At 35.7% G+C, this 20,647-nt stretch overlaps 3 protein-coding genes across 3 annotated transcripts; 1 reads left to right on the top strand and 2 right to left on the bottom strand.

Annotated features, from left to right (window-relative positions):
* Positions 1 to 1,668: 1,668 nt before the first annotated feature.
* Positions 1,669 to 2,856, bottom strand: LOC115951722. The gene has a single exon (XM_031068875.1). The coding sequence runs from the start codon at positions 2,854 to 2,856 to the stop codon at positions 1,669 to 1,671; it is 1,188 nt and encodes a 395-aa protein (XP_030924735.1).
* Positions 2,857 to 7,878: 5,022 nt separating this feature from the next.
* Positions 7,879 to 11,258, top strand: LOC115951247 (GDSL esterase/lipase CPRD49-like). The gene is made up of 6 exons (XM_031068433.1): positions 7,879 to 8,033; positions 9,285 to 9,362; positions 9,835 to 9,975; positions 10,064 to 10,140; positions 10,237 to 10,386; positions 10,798 to 11,258. The coding sequence occupies exons 1-6, from the start codon at positions 7,923 to 7,925 to the stop codon at positions 11,009 to 11,011; spliced, it is 771 nt and encodes a 256-aa protein (XP_030924293.1). The 5' UTR covers positions 7,879 to 7,922; the 3' UTR covers positions 11,012 to 11,258.
* Positions 11,259 to 13,194: 1,936 nt separating this feature from the next.
* Positions 13,195 to 19,665, bottom strand: LOC115953169 (LIMR family protein At5g01460). Its single transcript, XM_031070702.1, has 14 exons — positions 18,845 to 19,665; positions 18,675 to 18,760; positions 17,202 to 17,317; positions 16,913 to 17,023; positions 16,278 to 16,376; positions 16,038 to 16,160; positions 15,734 to 15,796; positions 15,595 to 15,659; positions 15,132 to 15,241; positions 14,923 to 15,037; positions 14,754 to 14,819; positions 14,040 to 14,150; positions 13,895 to 13,961; positions 13,195 to 13,789 (listed from the first exon to the last, which is right to left on the bottom strand). The coding sequence occupies exons 1-14, from the start codon at positions 19,192 to 19,194 to the stop codon at positions 13,742 to 13,744; spliced, it is 1,530 nt and encodes a 509-aa protein (XP_030926562.1). The 5' UTR covers positions 19,195 to 19,665; the 3' UTR covers positions 13,195 to 13,741.
* Between the last annotated feature and the right edge of the window lie 982 nt (positions 19,666 to 20,647).

Here is a 20,647-nt window from a genome sequence, read left to right on the forward strand (position 1 = left end):
GAAAGTTAGTTATTATTATTTTTTTTTTCAAAAATACCCCTATCTAAAACTTAAAAATGAGATTAAAATAGTAAATTGACAAAAATAATAAGTTCTTACTTCTACGTTGAAATGCCCTTCTAATAAGTTTCTACTTTTACATTAATTTAAATTCTAACTTTTACTCTCTAACTCCCTATAAAATAGGATCACTCTTTTGTTAATTTTAAAACTCCTCCAATCTACAAAACTCACCCCACATTTTTTTTGGTAATTAGATAAAGTAGAAATCTTAAATTATAATAAATGTAAATTATTAATCTATATTCAAAAAATAGAAGAGCATCTAAGCACATGCATGATTAGAATATATATATATATATATATATTTATATATATGGATTTTACACATATGTTCTTTTTTTTTTTAGAAACCACCCCAAGAATAGGGGGGAGCAATACATTCAGGGAAATCAGAACAATATACAGCAGATAAGTTCGGAGGAACATCCTACATCCAGACTTGATAAGTAGAAAAATTACAAGCCATTCGAGCCAAACCATGAGCAACTCTATTCCCTTGTCTGCGAGTGTGGCAGAACGACACCTTGTGAAAGGTTTTGGATAGAAGATTAATGTCTTTAAGGATGTGACCAAAGCTTGAAGACACAAGTTCTCCCTTATTAATGGCTTTGATGATGACCTCCGAGTCGCCTTCAAAGATTACCTTGTTAAAGTTCAGATCCCTTGCTAGGCAGATTGCACTACGCGCTGCCAACACTTCCACTGTCTCTACAGAAGTAGGTAGAGGAATAGGATGTGTATAGGCAACCATAACTAGACCTTGGTCGTTCCGGATAATGGCTCCCAAACTAACAAGGCCTTTGGATGAGAAAGTGGCACCGTCAAAGTTAACCTTCATCCAACCCGGAGGAGGAGGAGACCATTTAGCTGATTTGATTGTGGGAGGAGCACGGTGGGGAGTGGAGGAAGCAAGCTAGAATTCCTGGAGGTTTTCAAGGGCAGTTGAGTTGATTTTCTCAATTGGAAGAGCCTTTTCACCAACACGGATCTGGTTCCTGCGCGCCCAAATTAGCGCTACTGTCATGGCAAATAATTCCGATAGGTTGTTATGATCCTGGCTGATTTGAATGACATCCAGCAGAAAAGTGCATTTCACAGCTAGTTTGGTTAACCAACTAAAATGAACCTTCCATACCGGATACAGACAAGAGCAGGACTAAAGAGCATGGAAAGATGTTTCCTTATCGAGATAGCAATGTGGGCAGGAGTCGTCAGTCAAAATTTTCCTCTTCCTGAGGTTCACTCTGGTGGGTAAGGCCTCCGAACCAGCTTTCCACAGGAGAGATTTCACTCTATTTGGATTTCTAAGGTTCCAAATACCCCTCCAAACTTTAGTCAGCGACAAATCAGAGGAAGAAGGCCCGTCATTCATTTCACACTTCAAGAGCAATTTATAACCGGATTTGACGGAGTAAAGCCCATTAGAATTCCTAGGCCAAAATAGCACATCCTTACAGCTATCTAGGCTTAGAGGGATGGCTTTGATCAAAGTGGCTTCATGAGGCAAGAAGGAGTTATCAATCACATTTTCAAGCCAGCAACATTTATCATGGTCAATCAAAACAGAAACTTTGGCATCATAATCAAGAGGGCTATAAGAGGAGATTACCTTTGGGGCCGAGGGGTTGGAAGCCAGACATCATGGAAAATATGAATAGAGTCACCGTTGCCCACTCTCCATTGAAGGCCTTTTTTAATCACATCCCTGCCCTTCAAGATACTTTTCCAAGCAAATGAACCGTTACCTTCTTTGGCATCAAGAATGGAACCATTTAGGAAGAACTTCGCTTTGAAAAACCGGTGAAAAAGAGAGTCATTGTTGGCCAGCAGCCGCCAGACCTGCTTAGTAAGCATAGCTTCATTGAATTTTTGAAGTTCTTTGAATCCCATACCTCCAAGGTCTTTTGGCTTACAAAGTGCACTCCATTTAGTCCAGTGAATTTTCCTTTGATTCCCCCGCTGCCCCCACCAAAATTTTCTAATCAAGGACTTAATCTCCTCACAAAGGGTAATTGGGATTTTGAAGCAACTCATCGCAAAGGTTGGAATTGCCTGGATGACAGCCTTGAGGAGAATTTCTCGCCCCGCTTGGGATAGCAACTGCTCCTTCCAGCCTTGGAGCTTAGCTAAGATCTTCTCTTTAATGAACATCAAGCTTGCTTTTTTGTGTTTTCCAACTAAGGATGGGAGGCCGAGATATTTCTCATGGTTTTTGACCTCTTGAACTCCCAAGAGTTCCTTGATTTGGTTGAGAATATTTGGAGGGGTGGACTTGCTGAAAAAAAGGCCAGTTTTGTTTCGGTTGAGCTGCTGCCCCGAGGCTTTCTCATAGACATTCAGTAAGTTTTGGACGTTCTGGCACTCAGCGATAGTGGCTCTGCAGAAAACCAGGCTATCGTCCTCAAAAAATAGGTGTGTTAATCTCGAGCCCTTCTTACAAATGGAAACCCCTCGGATATGACCCTCCTCTGCTTCTTTATTTAATAAACCGTGAAGCCCTTCTGAGCATATAAGAAAAAGGTAAGGAGACAGTAGGTCTCCTTGCCTAAGACCACGAGAAGGATGAATAATGTCCGAGGGATCGCCATTGACTAGGATGGAATAGCTGACTGTAGTGATGCATTCCATGATAAGGGCAATCCACCTTACATCAAAGCCCATTTTCTTCATCAATCCCTCAAGAAAAACCCATTCCATGCGGTCGTAAGCCTTGCTCATATCCAACTTGAGCACCATAAAGCCCGATTTTCCATGTTGGTGGTTTTTCATGTAATGGAGGGTTTCGAATGCCATGAGGATGTTATCCGTAATAAGTCTCCCTGATTGAAAAGCACTCTGGTTTTTCGAAATCACTGCTAGAAGGACTGCCTTTAATCTGTTGGCAAGGACTTTTGAGACAAGTTTGTAGACAACATTACATAAATTAATTGGCCTAAATTCAGTAATAAATTCAGGAGATTTAACTTTTGGAATTAGAGTAATATACTATTTTTCCATATATGATTGTATGATTGATGTTTGTTTTGTTTCTAGCCCTTCACATGTATCAGTTTTAATGCTGACACTACTGCTAAATACACGGGTCCCGTGTATTTAGTAATGGTGACAGCGGACCCATGTATTTAGCAATGGTGACAGCATTGAAATTGATACACGTGAAAGGTTAGAAACTAAACAAACATCAATCATAGATTCTACACACATGACTGACCCGTGTATTTAGCAGTGGTGTCAGCATTGAAACTGACACATGTGAAATGTTAGAAACAAAACAAACATCAATCATAGAGTCTACACACACAACTCTACACCATGCCCAGTCGTATTAGACTCTCAGCACTTGTTCTAAAAAAAAAATAACTTCTTTATGCATACGGGTAAAAAAAATCACTAACTTTTGTTTTTTCTAGAAGCAAAAGATCACTAAGTGCCCGTTTGTTTCCACATTTTGAACCCAAAAAGCGCTTTTTGAAAAAAGCCAAACCAAAATATGCGTTTGGTGAAAACGCGCAATGTGCGTTTTCAGTGGGTTACCGTTGTAAAATTAAAATTACGGAAATACCCATCAAATAGCACAAACCCACAGCCACAATCCAAAAACACATACCAAAAATACACATAGAAAGACAGAAAGAAAGAAGAAGAAGAGGAAGAAGAAGATGAAGACGAAGATTAAAATCATTACCCAAAACACAAACCACAATCCAAAAATACAGAAATCAAACAGCACAAACCCACGGCCAAACAACCATAAACACATAGAAAGACAGAAAGAAAGAAGAAGAAGAGGAAGAAGAAGATGAAGACGAAGAAAGACCGAACCCACAGTGTTCAGTTCAGGTCGTGAGGCTTCTCAATTTTCAGTTCAGGTCCGCGAGCAATTTGCTTCATATAAGTCAAGAAGCGGAAGTGGAGATCTTTTGGAAATCAAGTGGAAAAAAAAAAAAAAAAAAAAAAGCGAAGAAATTGAGAGAGCCTTCTGGAAACAAACGGAAAAGGAAAAAGGAAAGAATGAAAGAATGAGAGAGCCTTCTGGAAGGTGGAGGTGTGGGAAAAAGGAGAGGATGTGGACAAAATAGTGTACACGTGTGTGGTGGATAAAATACAAGGAAAAAAAAAAAAAAAGGAAAAGGTAACGTATGGAGGAAAAAAAAAGGAAAAGTATTAGATATCACAATTTCAAAATATTACCACAATATTTGCACAATATTTTCATAATAAATTTTAAGTAATTAGCTAATATTGATGAGTAAAAATATAATTTCAGTAATGGATTCAAATTAGAACTAGTAACAACTTTTCATATAAGACTTTGTTATGATTCTTGTGAAAGTATTGCAAAAAATATTGTAGATGTAACACTTTTTGTTGAAAAATATAATTGTTGAAAATGAATAGAAAAAGAAAAATAAATATTAAAAAAGAATAAATTTGATTACAAAATAAAAATTAAAAAAGTGGATAGGCAAAAGATAAATGTCACTGTTGATTGTCTAAACAGCACAAAAATTTGTCTAACCTGCTGGAGATACTTTTATATATACATTGTCCTTTTTGGTAATTTATCCCTCAAAATATCACTTTTATAAGTGCTAGCCAAACACTCAGTTTTTTCAAAAAGTACTTTTTAACAGTTTTTACCAAACACTCAGCTTTTTCAAAAAGCACTTTTTAACAGTTTTTACCAAACACTCAACTTTTTAAAAATGCACTTTTTCAATTATGTACTTTTTGAAAACTCCATTTTTTCATTATGCACTTTTACAAAAAGCTGAACCAAACTCACCCTAACTTGGTTAACGTGTCGGTGATCCAAAAGTCTGCCATTTTGTTTTTTGGCATGAAAGTGAACTTTTATTTAGAGTAACAAGTACCTTCTCAAAAAAAAAAAAAAAAAAAATTAGAGTAACAAGTTAAACACTACAGTTTGAAGATCATAAGTAACAACTAACAAATTAAATCCTGATGTTAAAAAAAAAAAAAAAAAAAATTATATCATGATGCTTCAAAAACAAATTATATCCTTTATATAATCTCAAAAGTAACGAATTAATTAAACTTGAAAATTTCAAAAAGTATTGAATCTCACCCATTTAAGTAGAATTGTAGTGTCTAAAATTTATATGGTTAGCGTTTATTTTGTTGCCTTTCGAAACATCATCGTTCAATTTGTTACTTTTAACTTTTGAGATGTTAGGATTCAATTTGTTGCTAACAAATCAAGGCCCATGTATGCCACATGTGAAATGCCCATGCCACAATTTGGGGATCACAATAAACCCGCCATCCACACAAGCACATCCGCGCATTCTCAAACAAAAATTGAGTAATTGACAATTTCTTGTTAATAGCCTCATAATTCAATTAACTTTTTCTTTTTGGTGTTTTCTATTAAAAAAGTCTGAAATTTAAATATTGCCTCCTTCATTGTAACTATAATATATTTCTTAAGAGAAATCACAAGATTGGATATGGAAAATTATCCCCTTATATTAATTCTTTCTTATTTTTAGTAAGATAAAAGATATGTGATATTTAAAATTTTAGTGATCATAAAAAAAAAATCCACATAAACAACACAAAATCAAATAAGTGTCACTTATTACAAAACTTGGCTTATGTCCGTTGCCTCAAATGCATTGAACTTGTCAAGATGATGACACATCTCTACTTTTGGCCATGTGTCGTCATCTTGACGATCTAGTACATCGAACAATCTCGTGAAACGTTTCCCTTTGTTACAATTTAGACTAAGGCTATGCCTGGCTCGATGTAAAATGTTTTTCGAAGTGTAAAAATTGTTTCAAGTGAAAATATTTTTTGGAAAGGCAAAAATTTTCAGTTGTTTGGTTGTGTATTGGAAAATGCACTGGAAAATATGTATATACGCCGAAAAATACGTCGAATGGTGTCTTGGCTAGACTCTCTCTCTCTCTCTCTCTGTGTTCGAATAGAGGCTGAAAATAGAAGTTTAATTCAGTTGAAGATAAAATAAAAGTGTAAAAGATTTTAGCCTAAAGGGGTCTTTATTTCCTGATCAAATTGAAATTGATTTTAGTTTGACCGCATTTTCCAATCCACCCAAACATCCTGTTGGGTGTAAAATATTTTCTGAATATGTTTTTCACCCAAAACAAACACAACCTAAATACTGTAAGGAAGTTAAGAGCCCTTTTAGTGGCAACATTTAAATTTCAGTTTTTAGTATTTAAGTGCTGGAAAATGGTGGAGCCCACCCCCCAAAAAGAAAAAAAAAACCATGTTTGGTAACACATATGGTGTGTTCAAATTTCAGTTTTCAATTTATAGAGTTTAAACATTACATTTTGAGTGTACTTGAGGATGAGTTTTTAGTTTTAAGTAACCTTTTTGAATGACATGATTGTAATTAGCTTGAAGATTGTGGGACCTAGCATCTAACTTGACATTATTAAGCACAAACAACCTTACTCCCTCTTTCAAAAGAGTAATATTAATACCACAACTTTTCTTACAACTTACTCATATGGCAAGTTGTGAGTAGTAAAGTTGTGAACCTATTACTTTTACTTCACCACTCACGATTTGCTATTTGAGCAAGTTATGGGAAAAGTTGTTTTCCTAGATTTGTTGCCTCCATAGATTTGTGGCACTCGCCTATTTATCTCAAAATCTGACATTATTTTTTTTTCTTCGGTGGCTGAAAATTTTCCCTTTTTATTTGGTTGTATTTTTGGTTGATATGTGGTTATTGGGTACAATTTTTTTTTTTTTGTAGCTGTTGTGTTGTGGGTTGCGAAAATTTGATGTGGGTATAGTTTTTTCGTTTGAGGTTGCGAAAATATAACTTTGTTTGGGTTTGGAATTTGGGGAATTTGGGGCTCTCAGCTGTGGTGTGGGTTTTGATTTGTTTTGGGTTAAATTCCAAATGGGTTTGCAAGAATATTCCAGGAAGCTTCAAAGGTTGTTGGCGACGACACCAACTATGAATACAATCAAGGGACCATTATTTTGACAAGAGCTTCTGCACATGTCATGTTGATACGTCAAGACATGTTTAGTTGGTTTTTTATTTAGCCACCTGTGACATGGAGAGAACTAATGCATAGGAGTTTGGATTCTTCCAGTTTGGTTTGGATTCTTCAAGTTTGGCAGAGCAGAAAAGGAGACAAGATGAGCGTTGTTGTCTTGTCCTTACGAGGGACTTTTCTCTCTCATTGAATAAAAATAATGGTTTTGTTTTGGATGAGAAATAAAAATAATAGTTAATTCACTGTTTTTGTCAGAAAACTTACAACTAAAAAAACAAAAACAAAAAACACATTCTCATTGCAAACACTCAATTATATCTTTTCAATTTTAAAAGAATGTTATAAAAACATGCTAATAAGCTCATACTTCTGCATTATGAGTATTCAAAAGACATGTTTTTAGTACACTTTTTAAATCACATTTTTTACATTATTTGAAAACCAAAATCACAATACTTTAACCAAACTACAGAAGGATCTTCCTCCACCCTTCAAGATATGTGGCTCTAGACCAGTGGATCATAAGAAATTTTTTTATAGGATATTCCTCTTACAACATTTGTGAGTTCTCATGATATATCTTCTTAAGCCATGGACGCACAAAGTGACGCATGAAGCATTGAAGCTAGATAGTCTTAAAATTATACGTGGGCAAAATGCCAAATACCACATTAATTTTTTTTTTCCTTAATGGTCAATATGAGTCATGTGACAATGACTAATGCTGTGTTTATTTCACACTATACCCCCCACAAAATAGAAAAATGACCGTTTGCCCATCAGCCCATGACGAGACGAGGTCTATAAATTCCACTTGGAAGTTGGAACACGTATTTCTTCAGAGAGAAAATGGTTGGACCAGTGAGACCTCAACTTGTATTGTTTGGTTCTTCCATAGTTGAGTTAAGTTTTAGCAACGAAGGATGGGGTGCTACTCTTGCTACCTTATATGCTCGTAAGGTACTTCTTTTTTTCCTTTGTGCTCTTAAGGGTGTGAGAAACATATGTATCCTATTACGATGTGTCATTTCAGATTTTTATCTTGTAATCGGTGGCATTTTATAGTGGCGGCGGGTTCCACAAGACATAATCTGTTAACTGTGCTTTTATCTTGAGTTTGCTTAATTCGTTGATAGGATCATTGAGCATTCATTTGAAGGGAGAGAGGTTTAGAGAAAGGGAAATTCTTCCAACCTATTATTGTGGCAGATGAAAAGCCCATCCATGTGTACTTTTAGTAGTTTTTCTTATTTAATTAACATATGTAAATGGTCTTATGAACTGTCATATAGTGAGTTGGAGGAGATTTTTCTAAACTGATTTGGAGTAAACTTTGTCGGTAAGAGCCTATATATATATATATATATATATATATATCTCTGTGTGTGTGTGTGTGTTAAGGTCTACATAGATTATGACATAATGATAGGATGGGCATGCCTATGAAGTGTCAAGGACTAGAGTTTTGAAATCCGTTTCATATGGATCAAAATGTTTGGAATGGGCATGCCTATGAAGTGTCAAGGACTAGAGTTTTGAAATCCGTTCCATATGGATCAAAATGTTTGGAATTTTTCATGCTAAAAATCAACCTACTTATTCAGTCATATTCTGGGTTGCACCGGATTGTACTGGCCAATCCAGTGAAATTCCATACTGTATCTTTATGAATAAGGTTTTATGAACTTTATAATCTTTTTAATGTCAAAAACCTTTTTCAAATTTTTGTTACATTTATTTTCATATTCTTGTTTACTGTAAAGGGAGACATACATATAGAAGCAAATTTTGTAGGTTTTGTACTGAGATGAATCATGGGTAGGATCATTATTCAGAAGCATTTTGCAAATAGGTTTTGAACCCTGGACTTCCATGATGGAAACATTAGGAGCTGTCAGTTGAGCTACAAGCCTGTTGTCTTTTGAATATTTAATTGAAAAGCAACTGAGACTGGCAAGAAGGAAGGGAAGATATACTGAAGAACTGGAAATTTGCGAAACTAATAACACAATACTGAGAGTTTTTTGAGCCCTGCTTGTGATTCTGGTGAACTCTGCATTAACACCTTGTTAAGGTGTGTGCAAGACACAACAGACAGGCCAAAGCAGTGGCATCAAAACTGTGGCTCATTATGTTCTCTTTTAATTCTAAATTTTCATTCCCCTACAAGAGTAGAAATAAACTGATTTTAGATTTTTTAACTCTAAAAAGGCAGATATATTTTTGCGAGGATACTCCGGCTGGAATTCCAGGCGTGCTCTGCAGGTTTTGGATCAAATCTTTCCAAAGGTATTGTATGTTTAATCACACACGTCACACTTGAAGGTTATAGTTTCTTCCATACCTTTCAGTATCTAAAATGATATATATATATATATATATAGTAGCTGTTTATTGCTAGTAAATCCACATTCCATAAGTAGGAGTAAAAACAAGAAAAAAAATATTTTCTCCATTTGAAATAGATCAATTTCATGGTTAATATTCCATAGTTCATACTCATATCATATGCCATAAAACCTGACTCGTTATGGGGCTGAAGTTATCATGAAGTGAATTTGGATTTACTGAAAACATTCAAAGATTGATTTCTTAGTGAAAAATATCTTATACTGTTGGACCTGTCAAACTCCAGGGGTCATTTGTTTATCTAGGTTCAGTTGTTGCAGTCATGAGGCTGACAGAATTTTTCTTTAGGCATATGCACTTTTCCTTTCTTTTGGTATTCTAATAAGTTAATTTTTTTGTGTTATAATGTTAGGATGCTCCAATACAACCTTCATTGGTGATTGTCTATTTTGGTGGTAATGATTCAGTGCATCCTCATCCATCTGGCCTAGGCCCTCATGTACCACTTCCTGAGTATATTGAAAATATGAGGAAGATAGCCATGCATCTAAAGGTATTGATTCTATTGAATTGATTCTTCAACACTGGTGCAAACTTTATTGCCATTTGAATACTTTGAAATAAATTCTTTTGGTTGTTAGACCCTTTCAGAGAAGACTCGCCTTATCTTTCTTAGTGCTCCTCCTGTCAACGAGGAACAAATTCGCGAAGCATTAAGGTGCTCATAATGATAACTTTAATTGTAATTGTTTCTTTCTTTCGGTGTAGGAGTTAATTATTCAGTTCTAATAGCATATATTTTTATTGAAACCAGTGATAAATTGGGAAAGCCGAATCGGACAAATGAGTCGTGCAGAATATATTCAGAAGCTTGTTTAGAGCTGTGTAGGGACTTGGACATTAAGGCCATTGATCTATGGACTGCTATTCAGAAAAGGGATGATTGGTTGACAGAATGCTTTACGTGAGTTTGCTTTCAGATGTGGTGCTCTTTCGTTGTCATTATTATTATTATAATTTTGCTGGGTAGTCACTAAAAACAGAAGAAACAAAAAACAAGAGGGAATCAAACCCTTTTGTTCCCACTTGAAGTGGATGATACACAAACATTGAACTCTGATGGAAGAGTGCTAAAGCTACTACAATTTAATTATAAAAGACTTCCAAACTAACATGACAATGAAGTTGATTGGTCGCACTCCAACAACATAATAAATGTTTGATCAATTTTCTTTTTTATTGATAACACATCAGTTTGTAAAATTTATATAGTAAAATTTGTAGTATTCCTAGTATCACTCTAATATTAGTAAATGCTATTTTCAAATTTACTTGCCTTAATTCTTCATTGGACTACTCTATGATCCTTCTTCAGGGATGGAATTCATTTATCGTCTGAGGGGAGCAAGATTGTAGTAAAGGAAATAACGAAGTTCCTAACGGAAGCAGAATGGGAACCAAGTCTACACTGGAAGTCATTGCCTGCTGAATTTGGAGAGGATTCTCCCTATGATCCAGTCAGTCCTGATGGCAAGGCCACTGTGAATGTCTCTGAGCTCTGCTTCGGCAGAAACATTCAATGGGAATAGAAAATTAATAAATTGATAAACCTAATGAATACTAAGCCTCAGAGCATGAGCAGAATTATTAATCGTCTTTCGTTAAAGCATATATACAAGTTCTTTGGTCACAACCTGGCACTTGCTTGGTGTGGCTATTGTGCTTTTCATTTTCTGCAAACAATTCGGTTGCTTCTCAATGTTAGTTAAAATAACAAACAGCCGTGAGATTGAGTTAAAATAATAAGTAGTGTGGTTATTGTGCTTAAATGGTTCATATGCAACGTCTTCTTTCTCAATGTTTGTTATGTAATCATCTGATTCTTTAGCAGTAAACTTTATTGAGAGAGAAAAAAAACGGTACTTTCATATTTTAATTATCGAGAACAGTTTGGCAATATTCCAATTTTCTTCTTATAGAGTTCAAAGATTAAAGATACAACCAAAGTACCTTTCTTTCATCAACAGTATTATATATGGAACACAGATAGTATGTTAAATATTTGTTTCCTGAGTAATGCTAGGGATGTTATAAATTTTTTTTAAGAATTAAAATGTTGAACTAGTATTAATCACATTTATAATCACTTTTGTTGAAAGTCTTTTTGCTTTAGCATTTTTCACTTTAGAAAATGTCTTGAAATCAGACTTAGTGCTCACATTTATTATCAGTTGACTGGTTGCGGAGAAGAGGGGAATAAAGGAGACCACTGGGATATATATACACACTTCAATAAAAACAATTTTTTATTAAAAAAAAAAAAACAATCTTTTAAAATTACCCAGTGGATTGTAGTATTGTCCAGTTTTCTTGTGAATGACAAGATCTCCAATTAGATTTCGATGTTCATGATATGGTTGTGGAAAAGACTAAAGAGACTAAAAAGGAGAGTCAGAATCATACTTTGGAAAAGCAAAGGATCATAGTTTTTTTTTTTTTGGCTTGCAATGGGTTAGAAAGGAATATTGATCTGCAAATATAAACTTACACTCAAATAAAAACAACCTATTGAAACAGTTGTCATTAAAACGAGAATATTGAATAGTTGTCTTATGAATCATATCAAAGAAAAATTAGAAAATGGAATAAACCAAAGAAAGGCCGACTGGATAAGAGTCGACAAAACCAATTGGTTGGTGCCTTGGTGGGGGCAACAAGAGTGAAAGCTAGCAAGAAAAATATCACTGGATAAAATATGAGCCCTCCTGCACTAGTAACAGCTTTTATGCACGGCCCTATCCATCTTGCTGGATTGTCATAGAGGAGAGGGCGTAAAACTTAGCTAAAGTAACTTATTTAGGTGTTGTATCTTAATTATTCCTAATTTCCAATTAAATTTAAACACATGACTAGCTTATAACTCTTGATCGTCGTTCTTTTTTTCTTTTTTTTCTTTTTTTTTTTGGTTAACAAAATGTGAGAGATTAACCTTTTTGATTGTACCAATATCAATCCATTTTATTATATTTCTTCTAAGGCAAGGATTCAACAATCAGTTAGCCAAATTCAAGTAACTAGTCGTCCTTATAAACGGTAACGGAGGAAAATTCAAAGATAGAGAGTTCAAGAGTGTCCTTTTCACTTCTTGCAATTGCAATTCCTTCTCGAGCTTTAGTTCCTTTATGAACGCACTGGACTTTGCCTACCATGATAATCCACCACGAAAATATGATAGAGACAGAGGCAGTAAGGCTCTGACATTGACATTAGCAAAGAAAGCCCCATGCTTTTGTCTGGGCATAGAAAATCCGTTTTGTGACCACAGCGATTTATCAACGCTGCTACCTTTTTGCTATCTAGATGCGAATACGACTGTTTCTTTTTCCTTTTTGGATTAGCCATCCCAATGAGAATGCGACTCTTTCTTTTTTCAATTTTTGGAGCACAAGTAGTATCAGACTACACATCAAGTATTGGCAGGACAGCTTGCAACCGAATGGGCAAAGCTCTTTCCTGAGCTTGTTTCATCAGTCATTTAAGCGCACAATTTTTCCTTAGGGCAGTGTTTATTGCACCCAAAATAACTAAAATTGTGACTTTTAAGTCAAGTTTTCTAGTTTAAAATTGTGATTTTATTGATTTTGGGCGGACACTGCGTGCTACAAGTATTCCTTATACCTGAATATGGAACATAAGGTAATATTCAAAGCTCTTATGATAAATGCGACATAGGGGGTGCAAAAGAAGAAGATAATTACTCAAGCATAAAACATGACCTGGTAAGCTGGAATTCAGAACCAGTTAAATCAACTCAAATACCTTTCATAATCATCCTTGGTACACATATTCCTTCTGATGAACCTTTCTAATACTTTTCACCAAATAAATTTAAAATACAAGGCAAATAATACACACTAAGTTATGAAAATAAATGGCTGCTCATACAACTTTTTGTGCTCAATGGTTATATTACATCAAGGATGGTTCTCTAAACCTGGTTGCCACGTGCAGAAGATGTCTCAATTACATGCCCAAGCCATCGTATAACACAAGTCAAACAAAGGACTAATACATACAAAAGGGTGAAAACAAACAGAAACAACAATGGCATGAGCAGCACTCACCATCCCACTCTCACTGCATTAATCCAGTTGAACTCAGATGATATCTGCCTAATTCTCTGAACTTCAAATCTGACCTTCCAGCATAGAACAAAACTAGGCCACACATCCGATATGAAAAATACTTCAGAAGAGATGATAAAAATGAGAATTCTGATGCCTCCAGGTGGGTGCACGCTCTTCTAGGCAAAACATACCTCAAGAAGAAAGTTGGAACCTGCCACTGGGTTTTTTTCTTCTCCATCCCTAAATTTTGAAGAAAACAGCGTAAGACCTTTACTTTCAGGCAAGGCATGACATGCACCGAAGAAGAACAATGAAGAAAATGTCAGGTCAGGGCAGGGTACTTACAAAGGCAGCATAATACACAAAGGTCAATCCCGCAAGAGCAACAAATGCAATTTGAAACACATTGTACCTGCAATACAATAATTAATACTCCAAAAAAAATTAGTAGAATAGACATAACCAATCAGATTTAACCATTGTAACTCACTTGTACAAATATCTAATTCCACGAAGTGATTCCAGTGTGTGGCCAAATATTTCCTGTGCTGCAGTTGCTTGCGCATAGTATGCAAATGCAGTAGAGCAGAACTGAATCACACTGAAATAGTAAAAACCAAAGTCAAAATGACTTTCCATGTAATAATAGTAAGATGACTGTCTATGGCCATTGGGGGAGAATTAACTATTTCTTTTAAGGTACCATGGCATTTTGACTGATAGGGAAGGAAAAAAAAAAGAGTGGGGGTAGAAAAGACCTTTGATATCTTATCTTAAAAGCTAATAATTTAAGAAAATGCTGTTTCAATACTGTTACACCATGAAGAGGGTTAAAAGCAATACATTAAATTGTTTCATGCTACACAAGTTAAACAACAATGGGTCGGGTATGGATCTTCTACAAACTAATCAGGGGTCAAGCACACATGTTCTTCTCTTCTTTTCTAACCTATCCAAAAACATACTCTCTATCACCTCTTTAATTTATATGTCCTTTTTTTCATGGTACACAAAATAAAACACTTAAAAGATAAGTGGGTGACTTGTGGCAGAAAGATTCATAAGACCAGCTTTCCGTTGAGTGACTTGCTCAAAAAACATCACCTATTTTGATCAAATGCTGCCCTATACTAAATTATGACCCAGGCTATTTAAAATATCAAGAGAATGCAAATGAGAACTGCAAAGGATCTAAGATGCTAACCTGATGGAGCAAAGGAGAATAAGACCGACATTAAAGAGAAAAGAGTTCATAAGAGTAGCTCCCCATCTGTGAACAGATTAATTCAATCAATGAGTGATCGCTAGTGTCAGCCTACAGCAACAAACAAATAAAACAAAAACAAAATGCCAATTCTACAAAAATCCATTACTTCATGGGGTGAATCGTAACGAAAACTAATCTCAGACCAAGCATCATTGCCCCAGCAATCACCGCAAGCAGAAGGTAAAAGCAGAAGAAAGCAAAAGCTACAGTACCCAGAAGACCTGATCAAGTAGCAGAGCATATAAATTAAAATAATACTCAGCAAAAAATAGTCATTATGTAAAGGAAAAATAAAATATATATTTCCAAAGTTACCCCAGACACTGTCCAGCTTGATGAAAACCTCATTCAGAAAAGGAGACAGAGGAGGACTAATCAACAAATAAATGACAATATGTGCAACCCAAGCCACTGAAACAATCAACCTGATAAATGAGCAGACAGAATTATTGGGTTGAATAAGACTTCTCATGGACCAAATCATAATACTAGATGAACTTCAAAATCATGCATAATAATACCAAAATAAATATATAAATAATGGGAACCTATATCACATCCAAAAGAAATAAGCATTCATCTAAAATCCACTTCATCTAAATGGTGGCTATAAAACCTATGATCACACGACCATTTTAGGTAAATCCTTACCTACTAAGTAATCCATCAAAGCTACCTCACACTTAAATTTTAGTTACATATTGGTTTCCCCTCAAAACAATCAGTGGTTCATCATGGTATTCATCAAAATAATAAAATGTCTAATACCAGTACTTACCCTAAAATTCCCAACACAAGTTTTGCCAAGTACCCAAGAACAGTCATGGCCCAAGAAGTCTCAGCCTGTAGTCAAGACATAAATTACAAATAGGAGGAGGAAATCAAGTGCAATAGGTCACATAGTTGACAACCATCACCTTTTCTCCTTGAGGGTACATCTCTTCAAGAAGCTTCACATCTTCTTCTAACTGGAGCACCTCCTGCAAGATTCGCAAGCACAATATAAGTTTCAACAACCCAAAAGGGGGAAGAAAGTCCTTAAAAAGTTCAGTATGAATAAGATTTCTCTACCACAACTAGAATAACATGCATCTAATCCTCATCACTAAAGATTGGGCATTCTCAAGGACCCAAACATGATATGTGGTACTTAGTGCATGCATATAAACCTAATGCTAGGTGTGAAACAAACTTTTATGAAAGTAAAAGATTTAACTATACCTTTTCTACTGCCTTTACATTTTTACGCCACTTTCTACCCTTAGAACCACTTCTTTCTTCTTGATGGAGTGAATCAGCTGCCTTCTTCAATTCTTTTGCTTTTTTACCTAGTTCGGTTGCTTCCTACAGTGTATTGTATAGCAACCATCGCATGAAATTACATCAAGGCAGAAGGAAAAAAAAGAAAAAAAAAAAAAATTGGGCATATTATTAATCTATATGATACAAATCAAGAAGCACCTTGATATACTGTGAGCGAGTGATAACAGCCTTTGGACGCCTGATGAATGAAAATATAAGTCCCAATGGCAGGCAAGCAATACCAACGCCCCCAAATATCTGGATATGTTACAAGGCATAGTAAATTTTTTATTTACAGTAAGTAGAGAAAAAATATAGAAAATGAAATGATCTTTAGATAATTCAATAGTTACAATGGGGGGAGGAGGGATTTGAATCTGGACATCTCCATTTGAAACCCCAGGAGATGCCAGTTGAGCTACAACGCTCTTGGGCTAGAAAATGAAATGATCTTGCTTTAAAAAAAAATGGATTTGATCAGATTTGTTTCTGAAGACCATTGATATAGTAACACCACTTGCAGATAAAGCATCAGACCTTTAATGAGATACTTAACATCACAACTCACCTCTCAGCCAATTATAGTTATTAGATACAGAAGTTTTTTTTTTTTTGGATAAGTAAGTTTTGCCAAGAGGAGGGGAAAAGGAAGAACCAGAACTAGTAACCTCACTTCATGAGGCATGCTCCCCAGTTGATCGGGCTAACTCTTGTCTAGTGCCAACTTTTAAGATTAAATCTATGTGTAACAACTAAAAAGTAAAAACTTTCAAAGTTTTCAACAATGAGCCTACCGCGAACAGTACGGATCCGACAATGGTAGCAAGAGCAACAACATATTCTGGAAAGGTAGTGCGCATTGTCCATGTTTTCTCTGATGAAGCACTTGCAGAATATGCAGAGCACTGTAAGAAGTGGAAGAAAACACGGGAAAAAAATTGCACCAGAATGAGAACGAGAACAATTAACTTCATCGAGCAAGCAATATGCAAAACTATAAGGTAAATCTTAACAAAATCGAACAGAAAGAATGGTTTCTCAAAATAATACAATTATTCATAGGTTGGTTAATTGAAACAGAACCTGGCGTGTACCGCTTCCAATACACGGCTGAGAACTGCTGAAGTCCCAGGAATTAGGAAAGCTAGTTGTGGATGAAGAAAGGTGCATAACAGTGAAGTCCACCTTTCCAATTAGCCCTAACATATCATCATGGTGTAAAAATGACAGTTAGTATGGGATTGGCAGTAATCCACACACACCTTGAGAGGGTGAAAAAAAATATTATGAAAACTAAAAATTATATCAAAACCAAGAAAACATTGAAGGGGCACCCTTTTCTTTTGTTGGGGGGGGAGGGGGGGGGGGGAGAGAATGTTTTAACTAAAAGATAATTTCCAAGAAACAGTTCATCAATTCCAGCCTTAAACATCAAATATAACTCCATAGACAAAATCAACTACATTATATTCTTGAAAAAGAAGATTATCGCATGGGTCTAAGTTCACTGAATCTATTAATGGGATGGTAAATCATTTCAGAAGGATACTAAGGGACAGAGGAAAAACTAGAAGAAGAGGAAAATCTTCCAATAAATCAGACCTATGAACCTACTGCATTTAGCATTTTGTTTGTATGCTCAGCATTAGCTAATAGTCAGATGCATGCCATGAAGACTCACTGGACTGTCATCAAATATGTAAGGATATTAACCTGTTCTAGAAAAAGAACTGTGTTGACATGCTCCTAAATCAGTCAACCTTGATTTAAATCCTTAACTGTAAATAACTTCTGGTTTTACTTATTTCACCCAAAAGCTATTCCTTTGATGCTCCACTCTTTAATTATAAAACTTTTCACCATATTTAATGGTGTAACCTATGACAAAGAAAAATTAACAGTCCCCATCATGTCTTAGAGAAAGTATTTTTTCTAAGTTGTCCAAAAAATTCAACCAATAGTTTATATATAGAAGAGGTTGGCCTTAGTGTTATGGCAAGTGCCTTCCACCCAAAGCAGAATGTCATGACTTTCAAGTATGGGAATCGGCCACTTGAAAAAAAAGATTGGGGGTAAGGCTTCCTACCAATAACCTCTCCCAAACCCAATAGAAGTGGAAGCTTTGTGCATTGAGTACGACCATTTTATTTTATAAAGATACTCTCCATACTAATTCCTATGACAATAACATAGCTCTAGAGGGACCTCCATAAACGACTATAGTCAAATGAAAATCACAAGGAAGCACATATACGACTACCAATTAGCAAATGAACGTATATTTAAATGGTGGAATTTCCTACATTAGAAAGTTAAATTAAGCTGCCACACTCTTAACTTGACACCAATTCATGACAATTTCAAAACCTAACATTTTAAAAGTGAAACAAAATGCATTGAAAAACACACACACATAAACACACAAAGATAATCCAAAATGAATTGTTCAAATAACAATCTATGTTACTAGAGGCAAGAACTTTTAAATTTCCAAAATGCAATCCATATACGATCAATGTAGCTCAGATCAAACACCAGATTTCGCTCTGAACTAACCGTATAAAATTCCGAGCACGAGACCGCACACGATCGCCGTAGTCCCCACCCAAAGCAACGCGCTCGTGATCCTCTTACCAACACTCCTAAAATTGAAAAACAACAAATAACAATTATCAACAGAAATTTCTTATAAGAATGAAAACTATTGAAACCCTAGAAACACCTACTTGTCCTGGTCGCCTTCGTAGTAGAACATAGCGAAGGGGATAATGAAGAAAACGAGCACGGCGTCGAGAATATAGATTGCGAGCCAGAGATCCTTCATCGGGAGCGTGAGATTGCACGCGCCATTGTATATCGCGTGCTGGCAAGCCTGCCGGTTCGCCACGTCGGCCGGTAACATCAGAATGGAGATGGCGGCGACGGAGAGCCCCAAAACGACGACGAACTTGGGGAAGTAAGCTTGGTTCGCATCGTCAGGGTGCTGGTAATTGACGAGAAGGTAGACATTGAAGATGAACACGATTATGCACACAACTACCGCGACGATTACGAGAGCGAGATTGAAATCTCCCATCGAAATCGAAGAGAGAGAGATTGAGAAATTAGGGTTTCTTTTTTTTTTCTTATATAATTTTTTTTTTTTTTGGGAAATGTGGCTTTGGGTAGATCTGAATTTTTCTGCTCTTTTTTTTTTTGAATTTGGAGAAAGAGAAATGGGGAAAGCTCCGGTGAGGTGGTTTGTTGGGGAGGGCGAATAGAGGGAGTTTGACGTGTGAAATTGTGAAATTACTGTTTTGTCCTTTGAAGAATGGTTTGATGGCGTTGTAGTGTGATGGTGATTGGGGGGAATTTTGGTTTGGGTATTACTGGAAAAAGGAAATTTTGTCTGGGACAAACATTGTTAACAGGCTGTCAAGGCGAGACGAGTGGGCTTTTTTGGTTTCAATGTTGTGTCTTGAGAGTTTTGAGACTTGTAGGAAGGGAGCTCGGCCTAATCAGAAGAAGTTTACCTCCAAATTGGTTTTGAGGGAGATCTTCTAACTAATTAGGTGACAAATAATAATGACAAAATTGTTTATATATGATTTTAGTTAAGGTTATGTTTGGTTTGGAAAAATATATTTTGAAAAATAAATGATTTTCAAGCGGGTTTGATAACATTGCTAAAAATACATAAAAAGATATTTTTCAGTCTTTAGTTGTATTCCTGAAAATGCTATAAAAGACACATTTTCAACTACTTTCTTACATTTTATTATCTCCTAAGGGCATATATATAATAATAACAAAAATTTAGACTAAAAAAACCATGATTGGGACTGACAGTGGCGGTAGTTGGCCACCAAAGACTAGGGAATTTAGTGAGGGGTGGTGGTTGGGTGGCAAATAATGGGGGGAGAGGGGGGGAGGGGAGCATGTGTGGAGGTTCAGTTGATAAGTTTTGGGTGAGGTGAAAAATGGTTTACAGAAAATGAAAGTATAAATCAATTTTTGTCATAAGTGCCTTTATTTTACAGTTAACCGTAAAATCTTCCAGTTGACCAACATTTTCCATCACTCTAAATACTTGTAAATGCGAAAAATATTTTCCAAAAATCAATTTCCATCGAACCAAACATAACCTAGTTATGTGACTTGTTAATTAATATGCATTTATAGTTTTATAAAGTTGAAAAAGATTTATAATATTTCCCTTTGAATAGAATTCTCCCTTTACTTTTAAAAAGCAATTTGTGGAGTTTTTTTGGCATTCAGCGTCTAACCTTGGCTGGGGCATTGAATTTGGTTTATATCAAATCTTGGTGCCACATTATCAACGATCGTTACATGAGTTTTAGCTATCATGATAATAGTGGAGGAAACAACGATCAATAGGCAAGAATCAATGGGCATAGTCATTTACTCGGTTACTGTCATAGGACATAATTTAATCCAAAGTTTTCAGTCTTGCAATGTCACTAAGCTACCCACTTAAATGTCTGTTTGGGAGTTACTTATATTCGGTAACTTACTTGTATAATTTGAGA

This window comes from Quercus lobata, chromosome 7 (assembly GCF_001633185.2).
Source record: "Quercus lobata isolate SW786 chromosome 7, ValleyOak3.0 Primary Assembly, whole genome shotgun sequence".
Taxonomy (NCBI): domain Eukaryota; kingdom Viridiplantae; phylum Streptophyta; class Magnoliopsida; order Fagales; family Fagaceae; genus Quercus; species Quercus lobata.